This window comes from Mesocricetus auratus, unplaced genomic scaffold (genome assembly GCF_017639785.1).
Source record: "Mesocricetus auratus isolate SY011 unplaced genomic scaffold, BCM_Maur_2.0 Super-Scaffold_100676, whole genome shotgun sequence".
Taxonomy (NCBI): domain Eukaryota; kingdom Metazoa; phylum Chordata; class Mammalia; order Rodentia; family Cricetidae; genus Mesocricetus; species Mesocricetus auratus.
Window position 1 is genome coordinate 10,899,127 of NW_024429266.1, and position 23,269 is coordinate 10,922,395.

Below are 23,269 nucleotides of genomic sequence, written 5' to 3' on the forward strand. Positions count from 1 at the left end.
CAGGCTGACCTCACACTCAAGGCAACCCTCCAAGCTCAGTCCCCAGGTGCTAGATTACAGGCACTTTTGATTTTGTTTTAATACTAAGATACACACACTGGTCAACGTATTCTGGAACACACTTCTCTGAAACGGGAATTACTGAGTCCCACAGTCTGTGCTAATTGTGCCAACAGCTCCTGCAGCGGATGCTGCATTTCTGTCACCGCCAACAGTGCAGCAGGGTTAGTGCTGTCATGATCCTCGAGCACCTCGCTTCTCAGATGCTCTCCTTGGACCCATTTAGGTATGGAGAGGACTGACGTAGCTATGACTGCATGGTCTCTGATGGCTAATAGGGCGTCACAAATTTCTATTAGGTCACGCATTTGGATTTTCTCCTTTCTGAAGAGGGTGTTGGATTATTTTGCCCACATTTCTATTGAAATGTCCGTTTCTTATTAAGTTGTAGGAGCTCTGTAATACATTAGAAAAAGCTCTGGTTACATGTCTTATAAACAGTTTAATAGTGGTTTTTCTTTTAAAAAACATTTCACTAAAACGTAAAATATATAAGATGCCTGAATTTTAAATGCAGCTTGCTGAATTTCACAATACGGGCACACCTATGTCAGGAGCTTCAGAGCATGAAAGACATAAACAGCATGCTGGGGGCACCCATGATGCTTCCAAAGCCATCATACCCCTACTCATTCTTCAAGAAGACAGCCATGCTCTCAGATCCCCTGGCTTGGGGACACAGTCAGGTCGACTCCCCCCCCCCCCATGGACGACCAAGTGACCAGGTGCCTGCAGAGAGAGCTGCTCCACTTCGACCCAAACCCAGGGCAGAGGGCAGAGGTGAGCAAGCGTGCCCTCTCTCGGATCCCCTGGCTTGGGGACTGCAGTCAGGCCAACGCCCCCCCCCAAGCTATCAGGAGCCTGAGAGAGAGCTGGTCCACTTCTGCCCACACTCAGAGCAGAGGACAGAGTATTGGATTTGCTTACACCCACTGAAAGGGAACCCTGGTCACCTACCCACCAGGAGAGGAAGAAACTCTTTCTACACCCACTGGAAGAAGTGATTGAGAAAAAGCAATATAAGAACACACAGCAACAGAAAAACATATATGATGCCACCAGAGTCTAGAGATTCTATACCAGCAAGACCTAAACACACCAATGTGGACGAAGCAGAAGGGAATGACCTTAAAAACACCTTCATGAAAATGACAGAGGCCCTCAAAGAGGATATGAGAAAATCCCTTAAAGAAATGGAAGAAAAAACAAACCAAAAAATGCAACAAATGGAAGAAAGGGAGGAAAACACGAAGCAACAATTACAAGAAACAATTCAAACAAGGCAAGGATTGAAAGCTGACATGGAGACAATAAAAAAAACACAGTCTGAAGGAATGCTGGAAATTGAAAAAACTGGGGAAACAGACAGGTACTACAGACGCAAGCGTAACCAACAGAATACAAGAGATGGAAGAGAGAATCTCAGGTGTTGAAGACACACTAGGAGAAATAGATTCATCAATCAAAGAAAATCTGAAGTCCAACAAATCCTTAACACAAAATATCCAGGAAATATGGGACACCATGGAAAGACCAAACCTAAGAATGATAGGTATAGAAGAAGGTGAAGAAACTCAACTCAAAGGGACAGAAAACATATTCAACAAAATCATAGAAGAAAACTTTCCCAACTTAAAGAAAGACAAGCCAATGAAGGTACAAGAAGCCTACAGAACACCAAATGGAGTGCCACAAAAGGAAGTCCCCTCACCACATAATAGAAAAAACTCCGAACATACAGAATAAAGAAAGAATGTGAAGAGCAGTAAAGGAAAAAGGTCAAGTAACATACAAAGGCAAACGTATTAGAATCACACCTGACTTCTCCATGGAAACTCTGAAAGCCAGAAGATCCTAGATAGATATTCTACCAACACTAAGGTCTACAGATGCCAGTCTAGACTGCTATATCCAGCAAAGCTTTCAATCACTATAGATGGAGGAAACAAGATATTCCATTACAAAACCAGATTTAAACAATACATATCCACTAACCCAGCCATACAGAAAGTTCTGGAAGGAAAACTCCAACCCAAGGAAGTTAACTACAACCAGAAGAACATAGGCAATAGATAATCCCACCTTACCAATAGCCAAAAGAAAAAAGTGGTGGAAATCCACATATAATTCCACCACCATCAACCATTCCATGTCTATCGCCATGCACAAAACTTAAGTTCAATTGGATCAAAGACCTCAACATAAATCCAGACAAACGAAACCTGTTAGAAGAGAAAGTGGGAGGTACCTTTGAATAAATTGGTACAGGAGACCAATTTCTGAATATAACACCAGTAGCACAAACACTGAAATCGACAATTAATAAATGGGACCTCCTAAAACTGAGTAGCTTCTGTAAGGCAAAGGACACAGTCAGCAAGACAAAAAGGCAACCCACAGATTGGGAAAAGATATTCACTAACCCCACATCTGACAGTGGGCTGATCTCCAAAATTTACAAAGAACTCAAGAAGCTATTCTCCAAAACACCAAAGGACCCAATTAAAAAGTGGGAGACTGAAATAAATAGAGATTTCTCAATAGAGGAGACTAAAATGGCTGAGAGTCACTTGAGAAAGTGAGATTTCTAGAGATGTACAAGGATAACACCAACTGGAAAACTAAGTAATAGCGGAGAGACTACATTAATAGCCCCTACCTGATGATAAGGTTGGTAACCATCTTATGTGACATCCTAGAACCTTCATCCTGTGACTGATGGGAGCAGAGACAGATACAGCTAAACACTGAACTGACCCCCTGGAACCCAGGGACAGAGATGGAGGAGTGATGAGCAAGGCGGTCAAGACCATGCTGGTGAAACCTACAAAGACAGCTGACCGGATAAGGGGGAGCTCTTGAACCCCAGACTGATGACTAAGAGGCCAATAGGGGAGTGATCCAGACTCCATGAATGTAGTGTCAGTGAGGAGGACTCAGAAATCTCTGGGGCTTCGGGTAGTAGATTAGTGTTCACTATGGCATACAAATGAACTTTGGGAGCCCATTCCACATGGAGGGATGCTCTCTCAGCCTGGACACATGGGGAAGGGCCTAGGTCCTGCCCTGGATGAAATGACAGACTTTGGAGATTCCCCCAAGGAGGGCCTCACCCTCCCTGGGGAATGATGTGGGGACTGGGCTGGGGGTGGGGGTGGGGGTGAAGGGAGAAGGGGGGGAGCTGGGATTGACATTTGAAGCATGCATGTTTCTAATTTAAATGAAAAAAAAACATACTTAAAAAAAAAAAAAGAAGAAGAAGACAGCCACACTGCAGCTAACACCAGAGCACAACTCAGGTTGTCACATGACTCTGCTCTGTAACAATGCCTTCTAGGAGAAGCTTCATGCTGACATAGTCAAATTTCTTAAGCCCTTTCTTAGTCTGCACTTAAAAAAAAGCCTATAGGAAATTGTGCTTAATTCAACAGTGGCACTGGCCAGCACTCTGCAGGCACCAGGGATGCATGTGGTGCACATACATACATGTGGGCAAAACACTCACACATGAAACTTTAAAAAATGATTAAATCTAATAAAACTTAAAAAAATAGAAATAAGTATGCATCTTCAGAAGCAAAACAGACCAGAAATAATGTCTTGTAGCCATGAAGGAGACTCAGCAGTAACAATTAACTACTATGTGTATTTTCCCTAAGTTATTTATAGTTACGGGGAAGGAATACCCTCGCCCAAGCTCTTCCACAAATAAAAAGGTTCACTATGCATCCTTCATTCCTCTTAGATGAGGGTAATGCTCCAGGGTCTGCCCACCTGGGCCTGGTTCTATCAACCACAGTTCAGTAGAAGACTGAATCATAACACAGAGACAGGCTCACTCACACTGCAGGCCAAAGACAAAGCTTGGCCTGTGGCTGGCATTTGGGATCTTGGATCTGGTGAGGATTTCCATATCCCCTGTTCATCTTACAACACCTGAACTGTGTGAGCAGTATAGCTAGTGCTGAACACGCCTTCCTTCTGACACCTATAATTTTGGTCTATAGTAGGTAGAAAATGACTCTGTGATCAATTACCAATGAGCTATGTGTGCTGACTCTCTAAGCAGATGGCCCTTTCACAGCATGAGCTGAGATAACCACTGACGGTGGCCCAGCCAAAGAAGTTTGCTTACAGTTGGCAAGGGCTCTGGAAAAGTTTTCCTCCCCACTAACAGACAGCAACACAAATTCCACACGCCCTGCTGGATAAAGCAGTGCGTGTGCGCTGTAAGGATGCCCACCAGGAACTCGAGCAGAAAAAGAATCAGGAGGTCCTGCCCCAGCTCCACCTTCTTCATCTTCTTCAAATTCCAAATTCTCTTCTTCACCAGGTGCTAAAATCCGTCTACAAGGAAGAGAGAGAAACTAAACAACGAGCTAGAACACTCAGTACAACAACAAAGCCTCACAGCTGTTCCACATGAAGCAGACGATTACAAGAGGCTGACATATTGTTACCAATGTTGATATCAGTCATATCAAAGATATCAAAGTGGATAAAACAACAGATGTATCTGAAAGACAGCTATACAGAAGACACTAAGAGAAGAAGACAAATATGAACACTTATTTACCTTAATGGGATAGGCTGAACATCAAATGGGAATTCTTTGTTATATGTAAGAATATTCTTCAGGACTACAATAAAAAAGACAAAGAAACATGAATTCTTCAATAAAAATTAAATTGTAGCTCAGAGAGCTAATTTTCAGTAAATTTTACCATGCATATTTAAACATATTTTTAAGTTGCCAGATTATCATTCCAGAGCCACTGTATTTGTTTGCAGAAGGTCTGAAAAAATTAGGCCCCCAAAACATTTCCTACAAGGTCCTGAGTGAGATGCAAGATCCTCCCTGTACTGAAAGACTGACATTAAAGATGACAATTAGAGAGATACAGGAGCACATCTTACTCTGTCTTGAGTTTCTTGTGGATGTTACCAAACTGGTAAGGTTTGTTTTAGCAGTTATACATCTCATATTTCTTTTATGATGACATGTATAGCTTATGTCTGTATCTTTTATATATATGGACGCAGTAAAGAGAAGTCTCCAGGCAACATGGTACCTGTGTCCTGGCTGTAGTTACTCCCTTTGGGCATATAAGCTTAGAGGGAAATGCTCTGTAATGCTGCTGTGTCTGCGGAAGTACTCTAAGTATGTAACTTAGTGTTTCACTTCCAGCCTTATGGGTCCCAGTAGCAGGCCGTAAATGACAGGAAGGTGAATCCACAGCATGAAAAAGGCAACACAAAAGGCTCCTGTACATTAGTGCTCAACACACCCAGACTTAACTTTGCAGTCCTATAGTTCAGAGCTGAAAGAAATAGGGCATATTGGTACATAGCAAATAGCCTCTAAAGGAGGGTATCCAGAGGGCACAGGTTGCAATTGCATGACATGTTCCAATGACTGTCAGTTTTTAATCCAATTTCTTATATGTGTACTCAGAGAATCCAGTGTGAAAAAGTCAGAAGCCACAGTTCTTTTTGGTTTGTACTCTCTTTCTTTAGCTCTTACCTCCACCCTTCCTCCATCTTCCTTTTTCTCAATAACTGTGTACTTAGTGACCAAAATGTTTTAGACTCAGGATATACCGTGAACAAGAACTCCTAAATGGATCTTAAACCAAACTCAAGACAAACAGACAACACTAATGACTGGCATCACAGAGGACCCTGGAGGAGTAACACACCCTGCTTCACTCTGTCTTCAGTAGATGTCTCCTCAACAGCATAAAATTGGAAGGATTTGCAGCAGAAAGGTTACTCTTCTGTTGTCCCTCTTCTGATAAGATCTTAGTACAGACGCTAACAGTCTACAGATCTAGACACAGTAGAGTTTATCCTCAAGGGAAGTCTTCAAACACGTATGCTGGCTGTGGGAGGTTTGAGGTTGAGCTATACACTCATCCAAACTCCCATTTGAACCTTTGAACAAACTCATGAAAAGTCATGGATGCCATCAAGTAGACAACCCAATGCACAAATATGGTTACTGTTAAGATGGACACACAGAAAGCTGTGTAAATGGACAGAGAGACAGTGGAATAGCCAGAGCTGTGACCCAGGATAGAAGCGTCACCCAGTGCCACTCTGGGGTTGGAACTTTCCAGGATTGGAGAAGCAAGAGCAATGGAGGTTCAGGGAAGGAAGAAGACTTTGGGGTGGGGATGAGGAGCTTGCTTTTTTCTGAGAGTTTCACTCTATATCCCATCCTGGCTTAGAATTCACCAAGTAACTTATGGCAATCTTCCCACCTCAGTCTCTTGAACAGGCATGTCCTACCACATCCAGCTTGGGTTTGACCTCTTCAAATAATAGAATGTTTACAAGAAAGAAAAAGTATCAGAAGACCAAAGTAGATTTAAATAAAATGTCAGCTCTACAATTCCAATGACAGACGTGCATAACTATGCTAAAGTAATGTTCATTACTGTTTTCCCAGTCCTAAAATGGGAGTGACATTTCCTTCACAGATTACTGAGGGAACTAAAATTAAAAAAAAATCCATGAGAATGCAGGGGAAGTTTTAAAGTGTTGAACACAGCCACACTCAGTTTCAAGCATCTGCACTTTAGAAATGTCTTTCTTTTTCCTTTTCTTTGTTTTTAGGTATCAGTGCTTTAAAAGAGAGTACGCAGAAATATGTATCATTACGTGGGAATTAATATTTGTCACACTTTTCCATTGTGACTGACTAGAATCCTAGTATTTCCTGTCTCACAGAGAGTTCTGCCTTTTCAAAACATAGTAACATCCTTTCTGAACTTTATGGTTTATAAATAAACTGTTGATGACAACAGTTGTCATTAATATTAGATATGATACAAACCACATTTTATAATAATAAAAGGAAAAAAAGCCAACCCTTAAAATACATGAAAGAAGTTGAGAGCTACATTAGTTATAAAGAGAATTTCCCTTAGGAGCATGAGAGGACATAGTGTCTAATGTAGCCCAGGCTGGTCTTAACTCACTACAAAGTAGAAGCTAGACTTGGATTCTTAATCCTCCTGCCTCTGCCTTCATAGTGGAATGATTACAGGCATGTATTGCCACATGTAATATGAAAGAAAATGGCTCCCAAAGGAAGTAGCACTACTAGAAGGCATGGCTTTGTTGGAATAAGTGTGTCACTGTGGGGGCAAAGTTTGAGGTCTCTTCTGTTCAAGTTTCCCCCAGAATGACACACAGTTGACTTCCTATTGCGTGTAAGATATAGGACTCTCAGTTAGCTACTTCTCCAGCACCATGTCTGCCTGTACACGGCCATGCTCCCCACAATAATGGACTGAGCCTCTGAACTGTAAGCAAGCCACACCAATGAGATGTTTCAATTTCTAAGAGTTGCCATGGTCATGGTGTCTCTTCATAGCAGTAAAAACCCTAAGACTCCACAACTGCAAATATTTTGCTTTTTGTAAACTTCTTTTTTCAGGTATCAGTGCTTTGGAAAGGAAGTATTTGGGGGTGAAAAGATACCTCAGTGTTTAAGAGCATGTGTTATTCTTTGAGAGAGCCACAGTTCAGTTCCAAATACCCACTCAGGGTGGCTCACAACCGTCTCAATGTCAGTACCAGAGTGAGGCTGTGTTGTGGCCTCTGAAGGTATATGTACAGGATCCTAAGTACACACCAACTCCAGGAATGCCCACAGTGGCCTGCTTCCATCAGCCAGGACTCACTGATCTTTTGCTTATTACATCTTATGTTTTTGTGTGCATGCATTGTGGGGGTCAGAGGACAACTTTTGGGCGTAAGCTCTTTCCTTCACTGTGTGTCCTGGGAATTGAACTCAGATGGTCAGGCTTGGTGGCAAGTGTCTTTACACTCTGAACCACCTTGCTAGCTCCATGCCTTACTTTTTAAGTGTTTTACAATCTCACACCAACATCTGAGGACCATTCAGTTTTATGTACTTGTACCACTCTGATACCTCGGTGTTCTCTTCTACTGAGAATCACTCACTCACGGAGAATGCACCTGCTACCCTTTTGCAGTTCATGCCCTAAAAAATGACATATGTGGAAGTATCAACATATGATCTTTCTAGCAACGTACCACTTTCATGCTAGACAAAAATGGGAAATAATTTCATTCTGAATGGACTTTTTTTAAACTATGGAAGAAGGCTTCCTCTCAAGACAATCAAATCCACTGGATATTGCACAGATTTGCTGAGTTTACACTATCAACAGTGACTGCACAGACTATGCATAGGAAAGTCAAAGGCCGTTTGTGCCTGCTCTGAAGAACAGAATAAAGAGAAATGAGAGTAATACAGGGCACACTCTGACAGGATGTAAAAACATCACATAACGGAGAGGAGGTAGCGGGTCGCCAAGGCTAAGAAGACACAGAAAGTTTTGAGGAAACGTGACTTCTGTGGTGCTCGGAAGGACAGGTTAATGGAAAGGAACATTATTGGTGGTGAAGGGAGACAGGCTGGAGTAAGCAGTATGTTCTGAGGGGTAACATAAAGATTACTAGAATTACTACAATCACAGGTATGAACTTCATACAGGACTATCAAGAGATTTAAAAACTTTGAAGGAAAGAATACATTAGCAAAGTGAATCATACTGAAAGTTACATCATTAATTTTCCACAGAAGAGGCACAACTAAGGGAAAACTTGACTAAGAATATTTCATCTAAAATGTAGTTAAACACTAAGTTTCAGAAAGTATTTCTGACAGGAATAACTCGTAAGTGTCCAACCTTTATAAACTAAAAAAATTACAGAGTATGTCCTACTGAGTTACAGTATACATCTATGCTCCTTCCAGAAGCAACAGAAAATTAAAATCACTGAAAAGTATTGAGAAGGGGCCAACAAATAGTTCTTTGGGTAAAGGTACTTGCTGCCAGACCCAAGGACCCAAGTTCCAATCCCTTTCAATACATTGAAAGGAGAGACCCAATTTCAACAAGCTGTCCTGCAAGTTATCCTCTGATGTCTACCTAGGCGCTGAGCCCTCTACTCTCTAGATAGATGGATGACTGATGACAGACAGATGATAGATAAATATATATATTTATAGATAGAAAGATAGATAGATATAGACAGATGGTTGATGATAGATAGATGATAGTTAGATAAGATAGATTGATTGATGAGGGAGGTCAACGCAATATGGAAATTAATATATTTATTTACCAGAGAAAGGACTTACACACAAACTGTATGATCAGAAGTGTGGCAGGCTTCCAAAGAGAGAGTACGTTTACTTTTCCTTTCCTTAAATATCCCACCTGTGCCCATTTTCCTGTCCCGGCCTTTTGGGTATGGACAGTGTTGTGGGCTCACCCTTACAATAAATAGATAGGTGATTGATGATAGACAGATAGTGATAGATAGACAGATGATTGATGATAGATGGATATAGACAGATGATTGATGATAAATAGATGATAGATGATTGACGGTAGACAATGATTGATGACAGATGATAGATAGATACAGATGATAGGTAGATGACTGATGATAGATAGGTGACAGATGATAGATGACAGATGATTGATAATAAACAAATGATTGATGATAGATGAGATACAGACAGATGTAAAATAACTTTTTAAAGTATTAAGAAGGAAACAGTTAAAATGAAAAGCATTATATAAATTCAAAATGTAATAAAATGAAGGTGAAGTTAATGGTAAATTACTGTAATTCCTATACTTGGGAGGCTACTACAGGAGAACTTAGTTTCAGACAAGCCTGGGCTACACAGCAAGGCCTTGTCAACTTACAAAAACAAAGCAAAATAAAATAAATTTAATATTACTATATTTTTATTCCCACTGTAACTCTTTAAAACACAAATAAAAGTCTTTAAGAATAAGCAAGCAAGAGGAACAGAAACCACTGAAGATCTTAGTGTAATACTCCACTAAGGCATGGATCAAACAGAGAGCCACTAAAAAGATCTTAGTGCAATATACCATTAAGGCATGAATCAATAGCGTCTCACGAATTTGAACTAGAAAACTATGACATTTAGGACTCACATATCTCAAACCCATTCCTGATATTTGGAAACATAAGGTCACAGACAAATGTCAGAGCTGTCATTAGCAAAAAGGAGCTGAGAGAAATCTCTGAATGCCAAGTCCTATGGCTGATACAAAGCTGATACACTGGAGGAATAGCAGAGGATGATTATAGAGAGATAATAAATGCCTAGTGCTAAACTGTTCACAATTTTTATGGCTATCCCGCCTAGCATAAGGTTCCCCACCTACCCTACCCTTTCTTCTGCCTGCCTCTCCTGCAATTACAGGGCAGGGTCTTGTTCCTGCAAGCCACATCCCCAGGCTTCTGTAAAAGTCTTAAATTGTGTTTGAAGCAAACCATAAACAAAAATCCTAACTGAAAATGGTAATTGTAAGAAGACAAAATCCTCCTCCTCCACCTTTTATCATTTAAGGAAAAAAAAAAAAAGGATTTTTCTGAGACCCAGACACCAGGCATCCTGACTACAGTTGTGACCTTGTTTGCTTGTTTCCTTGTGGTCCTGGCTGAGAACACCAGCCTCAGAGTTACAATCTTTTAATTAAAGCCATCAAGGTGCTTTTCTCTGTAATATCTTACATAAAGCCAGCTATGGAAGAGCATGTATGATTCCATTCGCGTAAAATGTTCAGAATGGGCAAATTTATAGATAAATTAAGCCAGTGTTTTCCCAGAACTGATAACTGGAGAAGGTCAGAATTGGACAGAGAAGATGAGTGACACTAGTGGGTACAGGGTTTCTTTGTAAGGTAATGAAAACATCCAAAGTTGACTGTGGTAATGGTGCATTGTCAACACAATAAAAAGTAGTAACCATACACTTTAAATGAATGAGAAAATGTAATTAGAAAAAATGTTTAAATTTTACATTAGTTGATCGGCATTTCTACATTCACTGAGAATAGGTAAGAACTACTTAGAAATATAAAATTACAGTTCTTTTAACAAAAAAGGTTATGGTCTTCATTACAAAAAGTAGTAAAACTATTAAAATGCCACCGTTCATCATAATTCTTGCCATATGCAGAAGGATCTTGCTGTGAAGAGATGAAATATGATCATCTAACAATTGTGGAAAAGCCACCAGAATTACAGCAGATCTGTGTTCCTGTGTTTTTGCTACTTCTCTCTACCAACCCAAACAAAACAACAGAAACCTGATCCTGCTTAGCAGAGACCCTGCAAACCTCTTTCTGCCCTGGACCTTCTTAGCAGAGACCCTGCAAACCTCTTTCTACCCTGGTCCTGCTTAGCAGAGACCCTGCAAACCTCTCTCTGCCCTGGACCTTCTTAGCAGAGACCCTGCAAACCTCTTTCTGCCCTGATCCTGCTTAGCAGAGACCCTGCAAACCTCTTTCTACCCTGGACCTTCCATCACAAGCACATTTCCACTTCCTCAGCCACTTGTGAAGGCCTCTCAGCCTGGCGTGCCCTGGAGACTGGCTTGTGAAGCTGCGATGAGCAATCTCTTCAGTTCTTTCACCTTTTGCCCACGGTGTGGAGAAACACAGGACTGCACTAATGTGAACTCTGCTCGCCTGCATCAGGCCCTACCAGCTACTGAGGGCTGCAGTGAAGCAGGGCCGATCATGTCACCTCAGTCTCCAACTATGAAGTGAGAGAACGTGGCCACACAGCTCGAGTCTTTCTAGTCTAAGATGCCACACTGTATGACTCCCTACTGAGAGTCTGCCTTAACAGCCACATCTAAAGCTGTTCTTCCCTGTTTACAAAAGCATGTTAAGCCATGCAATCCTACCTTGCTGGCATTGGCTAAGGGTTACTCAGTTATATTCACCTCTGCCCATGCTGCAGACATTTCAAGAAAGAAAACATTCATCTGAACCAGCAAAAAAAGAAAAAGAAAAAAAAAGTGGCAGTGGCCTTTCACGAAGCATCTTAACCACCAAAATATTTGAAGAAATTATTTACTTCAGAAAGTTTTAGAGGAAGAGGAAAAAATAGGCACAACAAGGAAGTATTTCGTAGCATGACTCACAGGGGGCTGCAGTTTTCATGCCATGTAAGCTGAGTGGCACCACTGACTATAATTTATATTCTTCCTTAGACTGTGATGCAAATGTTTGTCAAAGAAACCAATCTTATTAAAGCCACCAAAACAAAATAAAGACACCAAGTTGTAATTACTACAAATATTGCAGGAATTTAAAAAAAGGGCTAAAAATGCATTACATAACTTGATATTAGGAGAGAACCACCGTCTATGCTAAATGGTGTTAACATCTACAATGAACTATTTCCCTAAAAGAGATCACAAGAGTACCAGAAGATAAAACTTACTTGGCTCTAGCTTCTTCAGGTCCTCCAGTTTAAATTCTTCTTGGGACTGTGTGGACTAAATTTAAAATACGCACATTACATCTTGTTACTACAAAGATTTTGCTGTACCCTATGTCTCCTAAGTGGTAAAAACCAAATATTCAAAATAATGCAAAATCTATTTCTTGCTTTCAAGGTAGAAAGTGAAAAGATCCAAACTGGGTTTTGTCTGTTTTGCACTCCCAGAATATTCGGGTTACATGTAATAGAAAAAAAATTATAGTTATATCTTTGATTTCTATAGTTTATAAAATATGAACTAAATCATGTAAGTATGCATGTTACTGATGAATTCCCCTAAGTGTACAAGTCTCCTGAGATGATACAGCTTTAGGCATGAATGCCTACTATTTCAGCAGAACAATCATGTTAGAAAGTTAAGAACACCTCTACTTACCTGTAATGCTGCACTTCTCAATTCTAAACATGTGGCAATTTTGCCTATGGTTTTCTGTAAGGAGATAAAAGAAAATCAGGTAATTTTTTTTAACAATAAGAGGTTTCTAAAATTTTAAAAGCAAGCTAAATCTTATTTCTCTGTAGCATCTGGCAGACTCAAGAGAAAAAAAGGCAGGATGCAATGGCTTGAGATGAGGGAGGTGAGTGTGTGCTCTCCTACAATAACATCCCACAACCAATTCTAAATCAAGGCCACATTGGTGGCGACTCTGAACATAATTTAAAGCGTAATGAATACAGTCGATAATGGAAGCCAACATGGAATTCCTCCCCACTCCCAAGTTAAAAACCAAGGCTGGCATGATGGCTCAGCAAGTGCTTGCTGCTAAGCCTGATGACCTGAGTTTAATTCCCAGAACCCACATGGTCAAAGAAAAGACCTACAAGTTGTCCGTTGATATCCGTATGTATGCTGTGGCCCATACATCCATACACATGCACATACATACATATATACCCACACACATAAATAAAATGCAAAAAAGTCATTAAAAAATTAAAAGAAGAACACTGTCATATGCTCCAGCAGTCCTACTCCTCAGTGTACAAAGGACACAAAATCAGTATGTTCAAGAGATATTTCATTCTCTTGTTTTCTGCAGTCCTATTTAGTTGCCACAAATCAGAAAGCCCCTATGTATCCACTGGCTGACACACGAATAAAGCAAATGTGCTCATCTACACTACAGGACAAGAAATGCCATCATATGGGACTAGGGATCATGCTGAGCAAAGTAAGTCAGGAACAGAAAGGTGGGGACCACGCTCACGCTCATCTGGAGCATTGACAAGTTGTGCCTACAGAGTAGAGAACAGCCTGGCAACCAGAGGCTGGGGAGAGTCAGAGGAAGGGAGGATAGGGAGAAGCAGACAAAGGAGTGCTAAGTTAGTGTAAGACAGGAGCAAGAAGGTCTGCAGTTCTATCACACAGTGGGTGACAACGCATGACAATAATGTATAGTGCACATCAAAGAATCCAGAGGAAGAACTTTAAAGGCAAGGGATGTGGTGTGGTTGGTCGAGTGCTCACCCGACATGCACCAAGTCCTGGGTTCAGTCCCTAGCACAGCAGGGCTAAAACCAGGCACAGGGGCACAGCCCTCTAACCCCAGCACTCAGGGAGTGGCATGATCAAGAAAAGGTTATCCTCAGCTACACAGAAAATCCTAAGCTGGCCTAGGCTACAAAAGCTCCTCACTTTAAAAAATAAAATAAAATAAAATAAAGGTAATTTGAATGTCTCTACAACAAAGATAATAAATGTTTGAGCATGGCAAGTTTTATTTAATTAAATTGTAACAAAAAATTCTTATTAGCAGGGCACGCTAGCTCACCCATGACTTTCTTTAATCCCTGCACTTGGAGGGCAGAGGCAGGAGATCTCTGTGAGTTCATGATCAGCCTGGTGCACATAGCAAATTTAAGGACAGGCAGGGCTACACAGTGAGAAACTGTCTCAATAAAAATAAATGTATTAAAAAATAAACAAATAGATTGAATTGTCCATTAATGTGTACAATTTTAATGTTTTTCTCTGACAGTTAAATTTAAATAGCTGGGCATGGTTGCATATGTCTTTAATCCCAGCTTTAGGTAATCCCAGAGACAGTTGGATCTCTGTGCGTTGGGCCAGCCTGCTCTCCATAGAGTTTCAGGACAACCAGGGCTACACAGAGAGACCTGCCGCAAAAATAAATATGTAAATTAATTAAATAAGAATAAATTCAAATATTTCAAAAAGAATGCCAATAAAAAATGCTCAATACCAGCTGGGTGTTGGTGGCGCACGCCTTTAATCCCAGCACTCGGGAGGCAGAGGCAGGCAGATATCTGTGAGTTCGAGGCCAGCCTAGTCTACAGAATGAGTCCAGGGCAGCCTCCAAAACAATACAGAGAAAGCCTGTCTCGAAAAACCAAAAAAAAAAAAGAAAAAAAATCTCAATACCATACTTTCTTCCGGGCTTTCTTATTTCTTCTCCACTAAGCCTAAAATTCACCAAAAGATTGAAAATTCCTTAAATTATAAATACACTATAATAATGAAATTCTGACTGAAGCAAACTTAGCTTATTTAAATACATAAGTAATACTAAACAAAATCAGTATCTATAATAGTGAGGAATTTTACAGTCAGATATGTTTTATAAAGCAAGATATAAAGTAGACACTAATAGTTCCTGCTTTCAATAAGATCATGTCCCATGTGACAAAAGACACAGAGCCACCAAATATAAAGCATGAGCATGAGAGTCTACAATCCAGACAAGACATGCTAAGGAATCAACCCCTCAGGAGGACTTCTAAAACTAAAGAGTTTAAGAAGGTGACACACAGTTCTCCTGCCTCAAGTCCCAAGAGCAAAGAGAAAGATTTAAAAGGGAAAGTTCTATATTTAGATAGTTTCTTACACATATATTTTTTCTTTTTCTTTCAAATTCTAAGGGCTAGAGAGATGGCCCAGCAGCTAAAAAGTACTGGTTGCTCTTGCAAAGGACCCAGATTCAAGGCCCATTAATGACTTGGCAGTTGATAACCATCTGGAACTCCAACTGCAGAGATCCAACATCCTCTTCTGGCTTCTGTGGGCACCAGACATGCAAGTGGTGCATAGACACACATACAGACAAAACAGCCAAACACAAAATAAAATGTCTTTTAAATTTTAAAAAAGAATTCTATTTGCACTGAGATGTATCAACACACTAAGTATTTAGGAATGATAGTGTTCACTTCTTTTTCTTCTTCATTACAAAATCTATTTCATTTCATACACTTAACACCTAAGATTAAAAATGTAGATCAGCAACTAGGAGTTACTAATAAACTCTTAAATATAAACTTTTATTTTTGGAGAACCAAGAGCCTTTTTATACAGAAATGCACTGCACTATAGCAAAATGTCAAAAGGTATTATTCATAACTTTTTTAAGGAACAACACCCAACCTTAGCATTAAAAATGAACTGGAAGGCTATCATTTCAGCTGTAGCAATAATTTAAACACATGTAGATGCCCTTGCTGACAAAATGATGTACTGCTACTGAGATAACGCACAGAAATGATTAAGTTACCCAAGTCTAGCAGATCAGAGTCCAAGTGCAACAAGACTAAGCACTGGAGAGCCACATGGCTTGCAATGGAACCCTGCTAACCTGAGAGATGAGGTGGAAAGATTCAGCTCCTGAATGTTCTCTGACATACACACATCCTAATAATAAATAAATTTTAAAATAATAATTAAAAAAAAGACTAAGCAGCTAGTAGTAGTGCCGCGTACCTTTAATCCCAGCACTTGGGAGGCAGAGGCAGGAGGATCTCATGAGTTCAAGGCCAGCCTGGTCCACACAGTAAGTTCCAAGATAACCAGGACTACATAGTGATCAAAAAACCCAAAACTGTATGAGCTGAACAAAGGCAAAAACAACAGACATGCCACAGTGGACAGAGGAAGGCAATGAGGCCCCAACCGTCCACAAAGCACTGGGGGAACTCAGGAGCTGATACAAGGGCCGTCTTCCTTAGGGAAGAGCACACCAGTTGGCCAGCCCTGAAAACACACATATAAGTGACATTATAGTGAGCGAGCACATTATGTTTAGGAATATGGATGTATATAAATATACGCATATGCATGCAATAACAATTAAAAAAGAGGCTACGGATTTGAGTTTGAAGGAGGAAATGATGTTATTATATCATAATCTTAGAAGTAAAAGAAATATTAAAAAAATATAAGCTTACTTTAAACCAGAAATCAATGAGAGTATCAAGAATAAATACATATGGAATTTTCATCCTATCTATTACTAAGTTGTATGTTTTAGAAAGATTACTATTTCTGTTTTAGGATTTTTTAATGTGTGAAAAGACTTCACTTTTCACTTCCAGGAATAAGACTCTTCAGATTATCGAAAATACGCTGTTTTCTCTGGGTAGGCTGGGATTTGTAAAGACCTTTCTACTAGTCTGTAGGGTCAGTTTCCCGCTGAGCCTCATTACACTGCAGCATCTGCAATGGCCTACTGCTCTCACTCTCAGTGCTAACATCAATTTCCTGTGTACTCCTACCAGTTCTTAAAGGTTTCATTATTACATTTCTATCCACGCTTTATGATTTTTAGATTTAGAGTTAGTATTGTAAAATGCAAATTATCTTGAAACATATCATTTATATTAAAATAATCCTCTGAGTAAATGCCAACAATCTCAGAGCCAACAAAACTTTTACTTATAAAATACTTTCAAGAGGTTACTAAGAGGTTGAAAAAACTTTCTGCTTCCTGTGGTGGCTCACACTATAATCCCAACATTAGGAATGTAACAAATTCAAGGCCAGCCAGAGCTGCAAAGTGAATACAGGCCATCTTGGGTTACAAAGCTAAGTCCCTGCCTCAGAAAACCACACACACACACACACACACACACACACACACACACACACACACACACACACACACACACACACACACACACACACACACACACACACACTAAATAAAATAAAAATAGGAGGAGGAAAAGGAGGACAGGATGGAAAATAAAAAGAACTGTAGAAATACTGATTTTTTAAAAATTCTTTTGTTGGGTGGTAGTGCATGTCTTTAATCCCAAAACTAAGGAGGCAGAGGCAGGTGGATCCCTGAGTTCAAGGCCAGTCTGGTCTACAGAGTGAGTTCCAGGACAGCTACAGCTACACAGAGAAACCCTGTCTTGTGAGGAAAAAAATTCAGACGGTTACAAACTACTGAATAGCAGATATAATTGGAATCTTTGCCACTGTTACCAAAACACTGAAAACAGTAAAACCATTAAAAACATAAAAAATTAAAATAGAAGACATAAATTAATTTTGCCACAAATAAAATGAAAAAAAATCCACATTTTCTTGAAGAAAATATAATTGGGCTTTTTCCTGTGGTTTATGGGCCATGCACAGCACTTAATTGATTCAGCAGGTCCAACAGTAATTTCCCCACAGTATTTTCTTATGAACACCACAAGGGAGAGTTCCAAACCCAAATAAAATTTAAAAGACTACAACATGCAAACTCTTTAAATTATTCAATGTTACATAAGCATGCTGAAGCCCTGAGAAGTTATATTTCTGATCAAAATATTGATTACTTTTTCAGAACCAATGTTCCCTAGTCCATATCTGGAAGATCATTATTTTTGAGCCATTTATTATTAATAACTCAAGGCCTCTGATAACTACTTCAGCTAAGGTGACAATCAAATAAGCCTATTATGGACAATTGTGCAAGATTCACTTGAATTTTTAAAGAAAATTAAACATTTAGAAGTGTACAGTTTGACTTACATTTATAATGTAGAACATGAAGATACTGGGTCTAATTCCAAGACAGGCAGGCCCAAGTTCTGCCTGGTCATAGCAGGCTTATTGGCAAGTATTTTAAGTAACAATTATTTCAGAAATCCAGTGGCCAGGAAACAATGTGACACTTCCCAGGTAAAGCTATTAGAGATTTAGGGATACTATCTTTTAACGTCCTGAAGAACTCAAACCCCTAATCTCATAAGGACATGTGGGCCTGGAACCTGAGCTGTGTGGCTACTCCAGGCCAGCCTGCCTCCAGTCTTTCCAAGTGCAAGATCTTGAGTGCTGTAAGCATCTAAGTAGAAAAGGCCGGACTGCGGGAAGAGCTACAAACTGAAGGGTGAACAGCATTACCAAATACTCAGAGGGCTTAGTCTCAGGCTAAAGAAAACGGTGGAAAAGTTACAATTGCTTCCTTTAGCAAAATCATGATAGATCCGTTTTTTAATTTATTATTTTCCTTTTTTAATGATCTTAATACATTTTTAGCAAGTCAAATCACTTTATATTTGAGGTTGATGTTGGGAGACAAAGAATAAGTAACCTAAAGTGAAGAAATTACTGAGCAAAATATGAGGCCACTGAAATGTTTAATGCCTTAGGTTTCTTTTTCCCTTCCATGTTTATAACTTTATTAACTATTAATTCATGCACCTAGATACTAAAACTCTGTTGATCAGAATTTAGACATCCTAAATTGTTTCAATCTTATGATGCTAACTGGTTACTCAAGGCAGATTTAACAATCTGAGAGAAAGGGGAGACTATAGCTTTGCCCTCTTCCTCAAGGAGATCACTCATCTCCAATGTGGTATTTTCCATGGTGAAAATCTAGTTTTCTGTGCATATTAACAGTTATCAAGGAAGGAAACAAAAATAATCTTTTTAAATTGTAGCAACATGAAAATTTAAAATACCAAAAAACAAAACAACAAAACACCAGCAAAAGCGATTCTTAAATATATTTGAGATGTGCATATACTAACTTGGGCAAGAACGTGCTAATCTTGGTGATCTTCTCTGTCTTAAACACCTACAACTAAGAGTTAATGAACAGAACCTCATGGACTAAAGTAAATTCGCTGAGGCTTAACCAATTGTGCCCCCCAAATCACTAGTTCCCCTTGTGCAGAAAAAAAAATTAATACAAATGAATGAAGTCACCAGTTTTTAACACAGCTCTGTCTTAAGAGATTTGGGGTACAATATGGGCATTAACATTTTCCTTACTATTCAAAAGATTAAAAATTAATTTATTACTATAGCTACCCTGAGTCAGGAAAAATCTGGAGTTATTTCCTCCCTTTTCCCAATCTTCAGGAATGAATGTCCCCTTTTTTTGTTTGTTTGTTTTTTTCAAACATCTCTAATGGGGAATCAACTTGACACACACACACACACAAAATCTAAATTAAGGAGAAAGAACACCATTGAAACTTTTTGCAACATTTTCTGTTTTACTCATAGATTTGAAGGTCAAATTTTTTTCCTCCTGAAACAGGGTTCCTCTGTGTACCTCTGGCTATCTTAGGACTGGCATCGTAGACCAGGCTGGCCTCAAACGCAAAGATGCACCTGCCTCTGCCTCCCAAGTGCTGGGACTTGTGGTGTACCATCGCTGCACTGCTTTCTTTTCGGTCTTATCCTCTTTGCTGGTATCTGGTTGGGTATAGTTTGGAAGTTTGAGGGTGATTACTGGCTTACTTTGAGAGAAATAAGTGTGAGGTGGAATGTAATTATTTATAACCTTGGTTCCCCAGTACAGTCTGGGTTTCCCCATCTTACTCAAAGTGAGAATGGCTGAATAAATAAATGGTAGGTCATCTCCAAATGACCAGTTACTGTGAGGAAAAACATAATCCATACTCAGTTTTTTTAAAATTTACACATAACAGAAAGGGGGCGGGGGAGCGTGTGTGTGTGTGTGCGTGTGTGTGTGTGTGCGCGTGTTGCTTAACAGACCCAAAAGATAGGACTCTCCTTTTCATTTGGAATCAGATGTACCAGAGATTGTTTTATGGTACCTTTTGCTCTTCTGTGAATTCAGAATTATTGTGTTGAGCCTGGGCCTCCTTCTGTAGGTGTCTTGCTAATCTGTAAGAAGAAAACATTGTTTAGAACTGAAAGCAAGCAAGCTATCTCAACAGCAGCAAGACGATACAGGTCAATCGTTTAAAACAGTGAAGCACAATGCTTTGTTGTAATGCCAAGTTTCCCTCACCCTGAGAAGCAAACTCTAAATATGCCACACTACTTTTCACACCCTACCACTGGGCAGAATTTGAGCCAAGACAGTAAAAGCAGAATGCCAGGGCTGGGGAGGTCTCCAAGGGCATTGAGTCCAGCCCTCCTTGGCATGAATGAACTCTTCTGTAACCAGCCAGAGGTGGTTATCCAAATCCAGCTTTGAATCTACACTGAGCACCAACTGCTGCACTGCCTACAGATGCTTTATCAATTATTAACTTGATGATTAGTCCAAGCCCAAATTACATCCATGACAAAGTGTGAATACCAAAATCTGGTTTTGAAGGTACTTGTTTTTGGGGAAAATTCCATCATTCATAAACAGAAATCACTGATTATCAAATTATCCTATTTAAAAATGGCAGCTATACCGGGGGTGGGGGGATGGAGGAGATGGGAGGGTGGGAGGTGGTGGGGGTCATAGGCTCATACCTTTAATCCCAGCACCTGGGAGGCAGAAGCAGGCAGATCTCTGTGAATTTGGAGACCAGCCTGGTCTACGAGAGCTAGTTCCAGGACAGCCTCCAAAACAACACAGAAACCCTGTCTCGGAGGAAAAACAACAACAACAACAAAAAGCAGCTATGGGCTAGTGAGAAGACTCAGTATCTGCCTCCAAGCCTGATGACCCAAATTTGATCCCCAGAGCCCACATGGTAGAAAGAGGGAACCAACTTCCCCAAGTTGTCCAGTGACCTCCACATACGTGCTATACACATGCATGCAAATAGCAGGCCATCTGAGAGTTTTCAAGGTTGGATCAATGTTTCTACTCCAAGATCAACAATAAGGATCAAATCTATTTGTTAAATAGCAAAACAAAAAGGACCAACACTTAAAACACACACACACACACACACACACACACACACACACACACACACACACACTGGGGGAGGGGGATTCTGGAGAGATGTGAATCCAGCCAGTAAGAACATAAAAAGACTCATATCATTAAGTCTTAGGAAAATGCATACCAAATGACAAGCAATCCTTCACAGCCAAAGATGACTATGATTTAAAAAAATAAAACAAAGGAAGAAAATAACAGGTGCTTAAGAGGATGAACAAAAAGCAGGAACCTCAAATATTGCTGATAAAAAATAGAAAATGGTATCAATCATATAGAAAAGTTTGATAGTTTGTCAAGTAATTAACTACAGACTTACTATAAGACTCAGCAATTTTATAGCAGGTATACATAAAAAACACTCAAAATATATGTTTACATGAAATATTTGTATACACTGATGCATTACTCATTAACAACTGAAAAGTAGGAACAACTAAAATGCTCATTGACTAATGAGTGAATAAATAAATTGTGGTACACCCATTCAATGAAATATTTTTCCTTAGGGCTGGAAAAATAGCTCAGCAGTTAAGAGCACAGGTTGCTCTTGCAGAGAAACCAGGTTCAATTCCCAGCATGTGGCAATTTACAACCATCTGTAACTCCAGTCCCAGGAGGTCCAAAACCCTCTTCAGACTTCTGTGCACACCAGGCACACATGTGTTACACATATATACATAGACAAAACACCTACACACATAAAATAAGTATTATTCAGTCATAAAGAGGACTGAAATTAAGGTAACATGCTATAATATGAACTTAAAAATACTATGCTAAATGAAAGAAGCCACATTAAAAGACTATGATTCCATTCATATGAAAAGTCCAGAATAATAAACCCATTGAGAAAAAAATTATTGGTAATTGCTGTAAGTATCCAGGCATCTGTTCTGGCCTGCCCTTGGGGTTCTGACAGGATTTGCTCTCAGCTTCAGCCACTAAGAGCACCACCTATGCACACTTACTACTTCCCTTCTAAAAGGGCCCTGCCCACCTTCCATCCTTCTCTTCCTCATTCTGTTCTGCTCTCTCCTCCCTTCTTTCATCTCTTCTGTTGCTCCTGTCTCCAGATGGCTGGTCTCCCTCCTCCCCTTTCCCTTTTTTATGATCCCTTTCCCTAACAACAACACTCTCTGTTGGAACCCTGCTCTCGAACACTGTTTTTCTTCCATTACAACAGTTGCTTCTACCCATATCTTATTTTCTCCTAAAACTGGGAACATATTTTTCTCCCTAAGTAATATTCTCAGACTTTCATGGTCTGAGACAAGACAAGGTATAGAGAAAACCAATATGGTCGTTTTTGTTCAGGATTCATGCTGACCTGCATGGAGCATTTCCTGGAAATGCAGTTTATAACGTTATAAATCAACTATATGCCCTTGAATTTAGGAGCACCACACTGTGACATGGTTGCTCAATCTGAATAAATATACACATAATTTACTAATTGTGGTTATTAGGTCAAGCAGGGTGATCATCAGAAGAAAAATGACAGCTTTAAATTCTTGTTCAGATACTAATAAGCAATAGAAAGAACATTACATTCAAATAGAACCCAACACACAAAACGTAGACAATAGACTGGGAAGATGTATTACAAAAATAAAGGATTTACATCCAGAATATATAAAGAACCTTTAGAACTTCAAATGTGCAAGATAATTCAGTCTTTAAAAAGAGACAAAAGATTTGGAAGGTAACACAAAGATTTATAGAGGGAAAATAGACATGAAAAGACACTCAACACCATTAGTCACTAGTGAAATGTAAATTAAAACCATGGTGAGGTATGTTACATGCCCTCTAGAAGGATGTAATTAGACAGACAGACAGTACCAAATGCTAGCTATGTGGGGGGGGGAGGGGATCCTCTCATTGCTGGCAGAACTATGAAATGCTACCCCTATTCTGGATAGTAATTCAACAGGTTTCCTTGAAAAGTCACA

At 39.7% G+C, this 23,269-nt stretch overlaps 1 protein-coding gene across 1 annotated transcript in view; it reads right to left on the minus strand.

Moving 5' to 3' along the window:
* Nucleotides 1-23,269, minus strand: part of Aida (axin interactor, dorsalization associated) — a 37,090-nt gene that overhangs the window by 9,757 nt on the left and 4,064 nt on the right. The window contains exons 2-6 of the mRNA XM_040738586.1: nucleotides 20,242-20,311; nucleotides 12,818-12,871; nucleotides 12,382-12,436; nucleotides 4,637-4,700; nucleotides 4,304-4,407 (exon numbers count right to left, since the gene is read on the minus strand). Of these exons, the coding sequence (XP_040594520.1) occupies nucleotides 4,304-4,407; nucleotides 4,637-4,700; nucleotides 12,382-12,436; nucleotides 12,818-12,871; nucleotides 20,242-20,311 (347 nt within the window). The remainder of the gene's footprint in view (nucleotides 1-4,303; nucleotides 4,408-4,636; nucleotides 4,701-12,381; nucleotides 12,437-12,817; nucleotides 12,872-20,241; nucleotides 20,312-23,269) is intronic.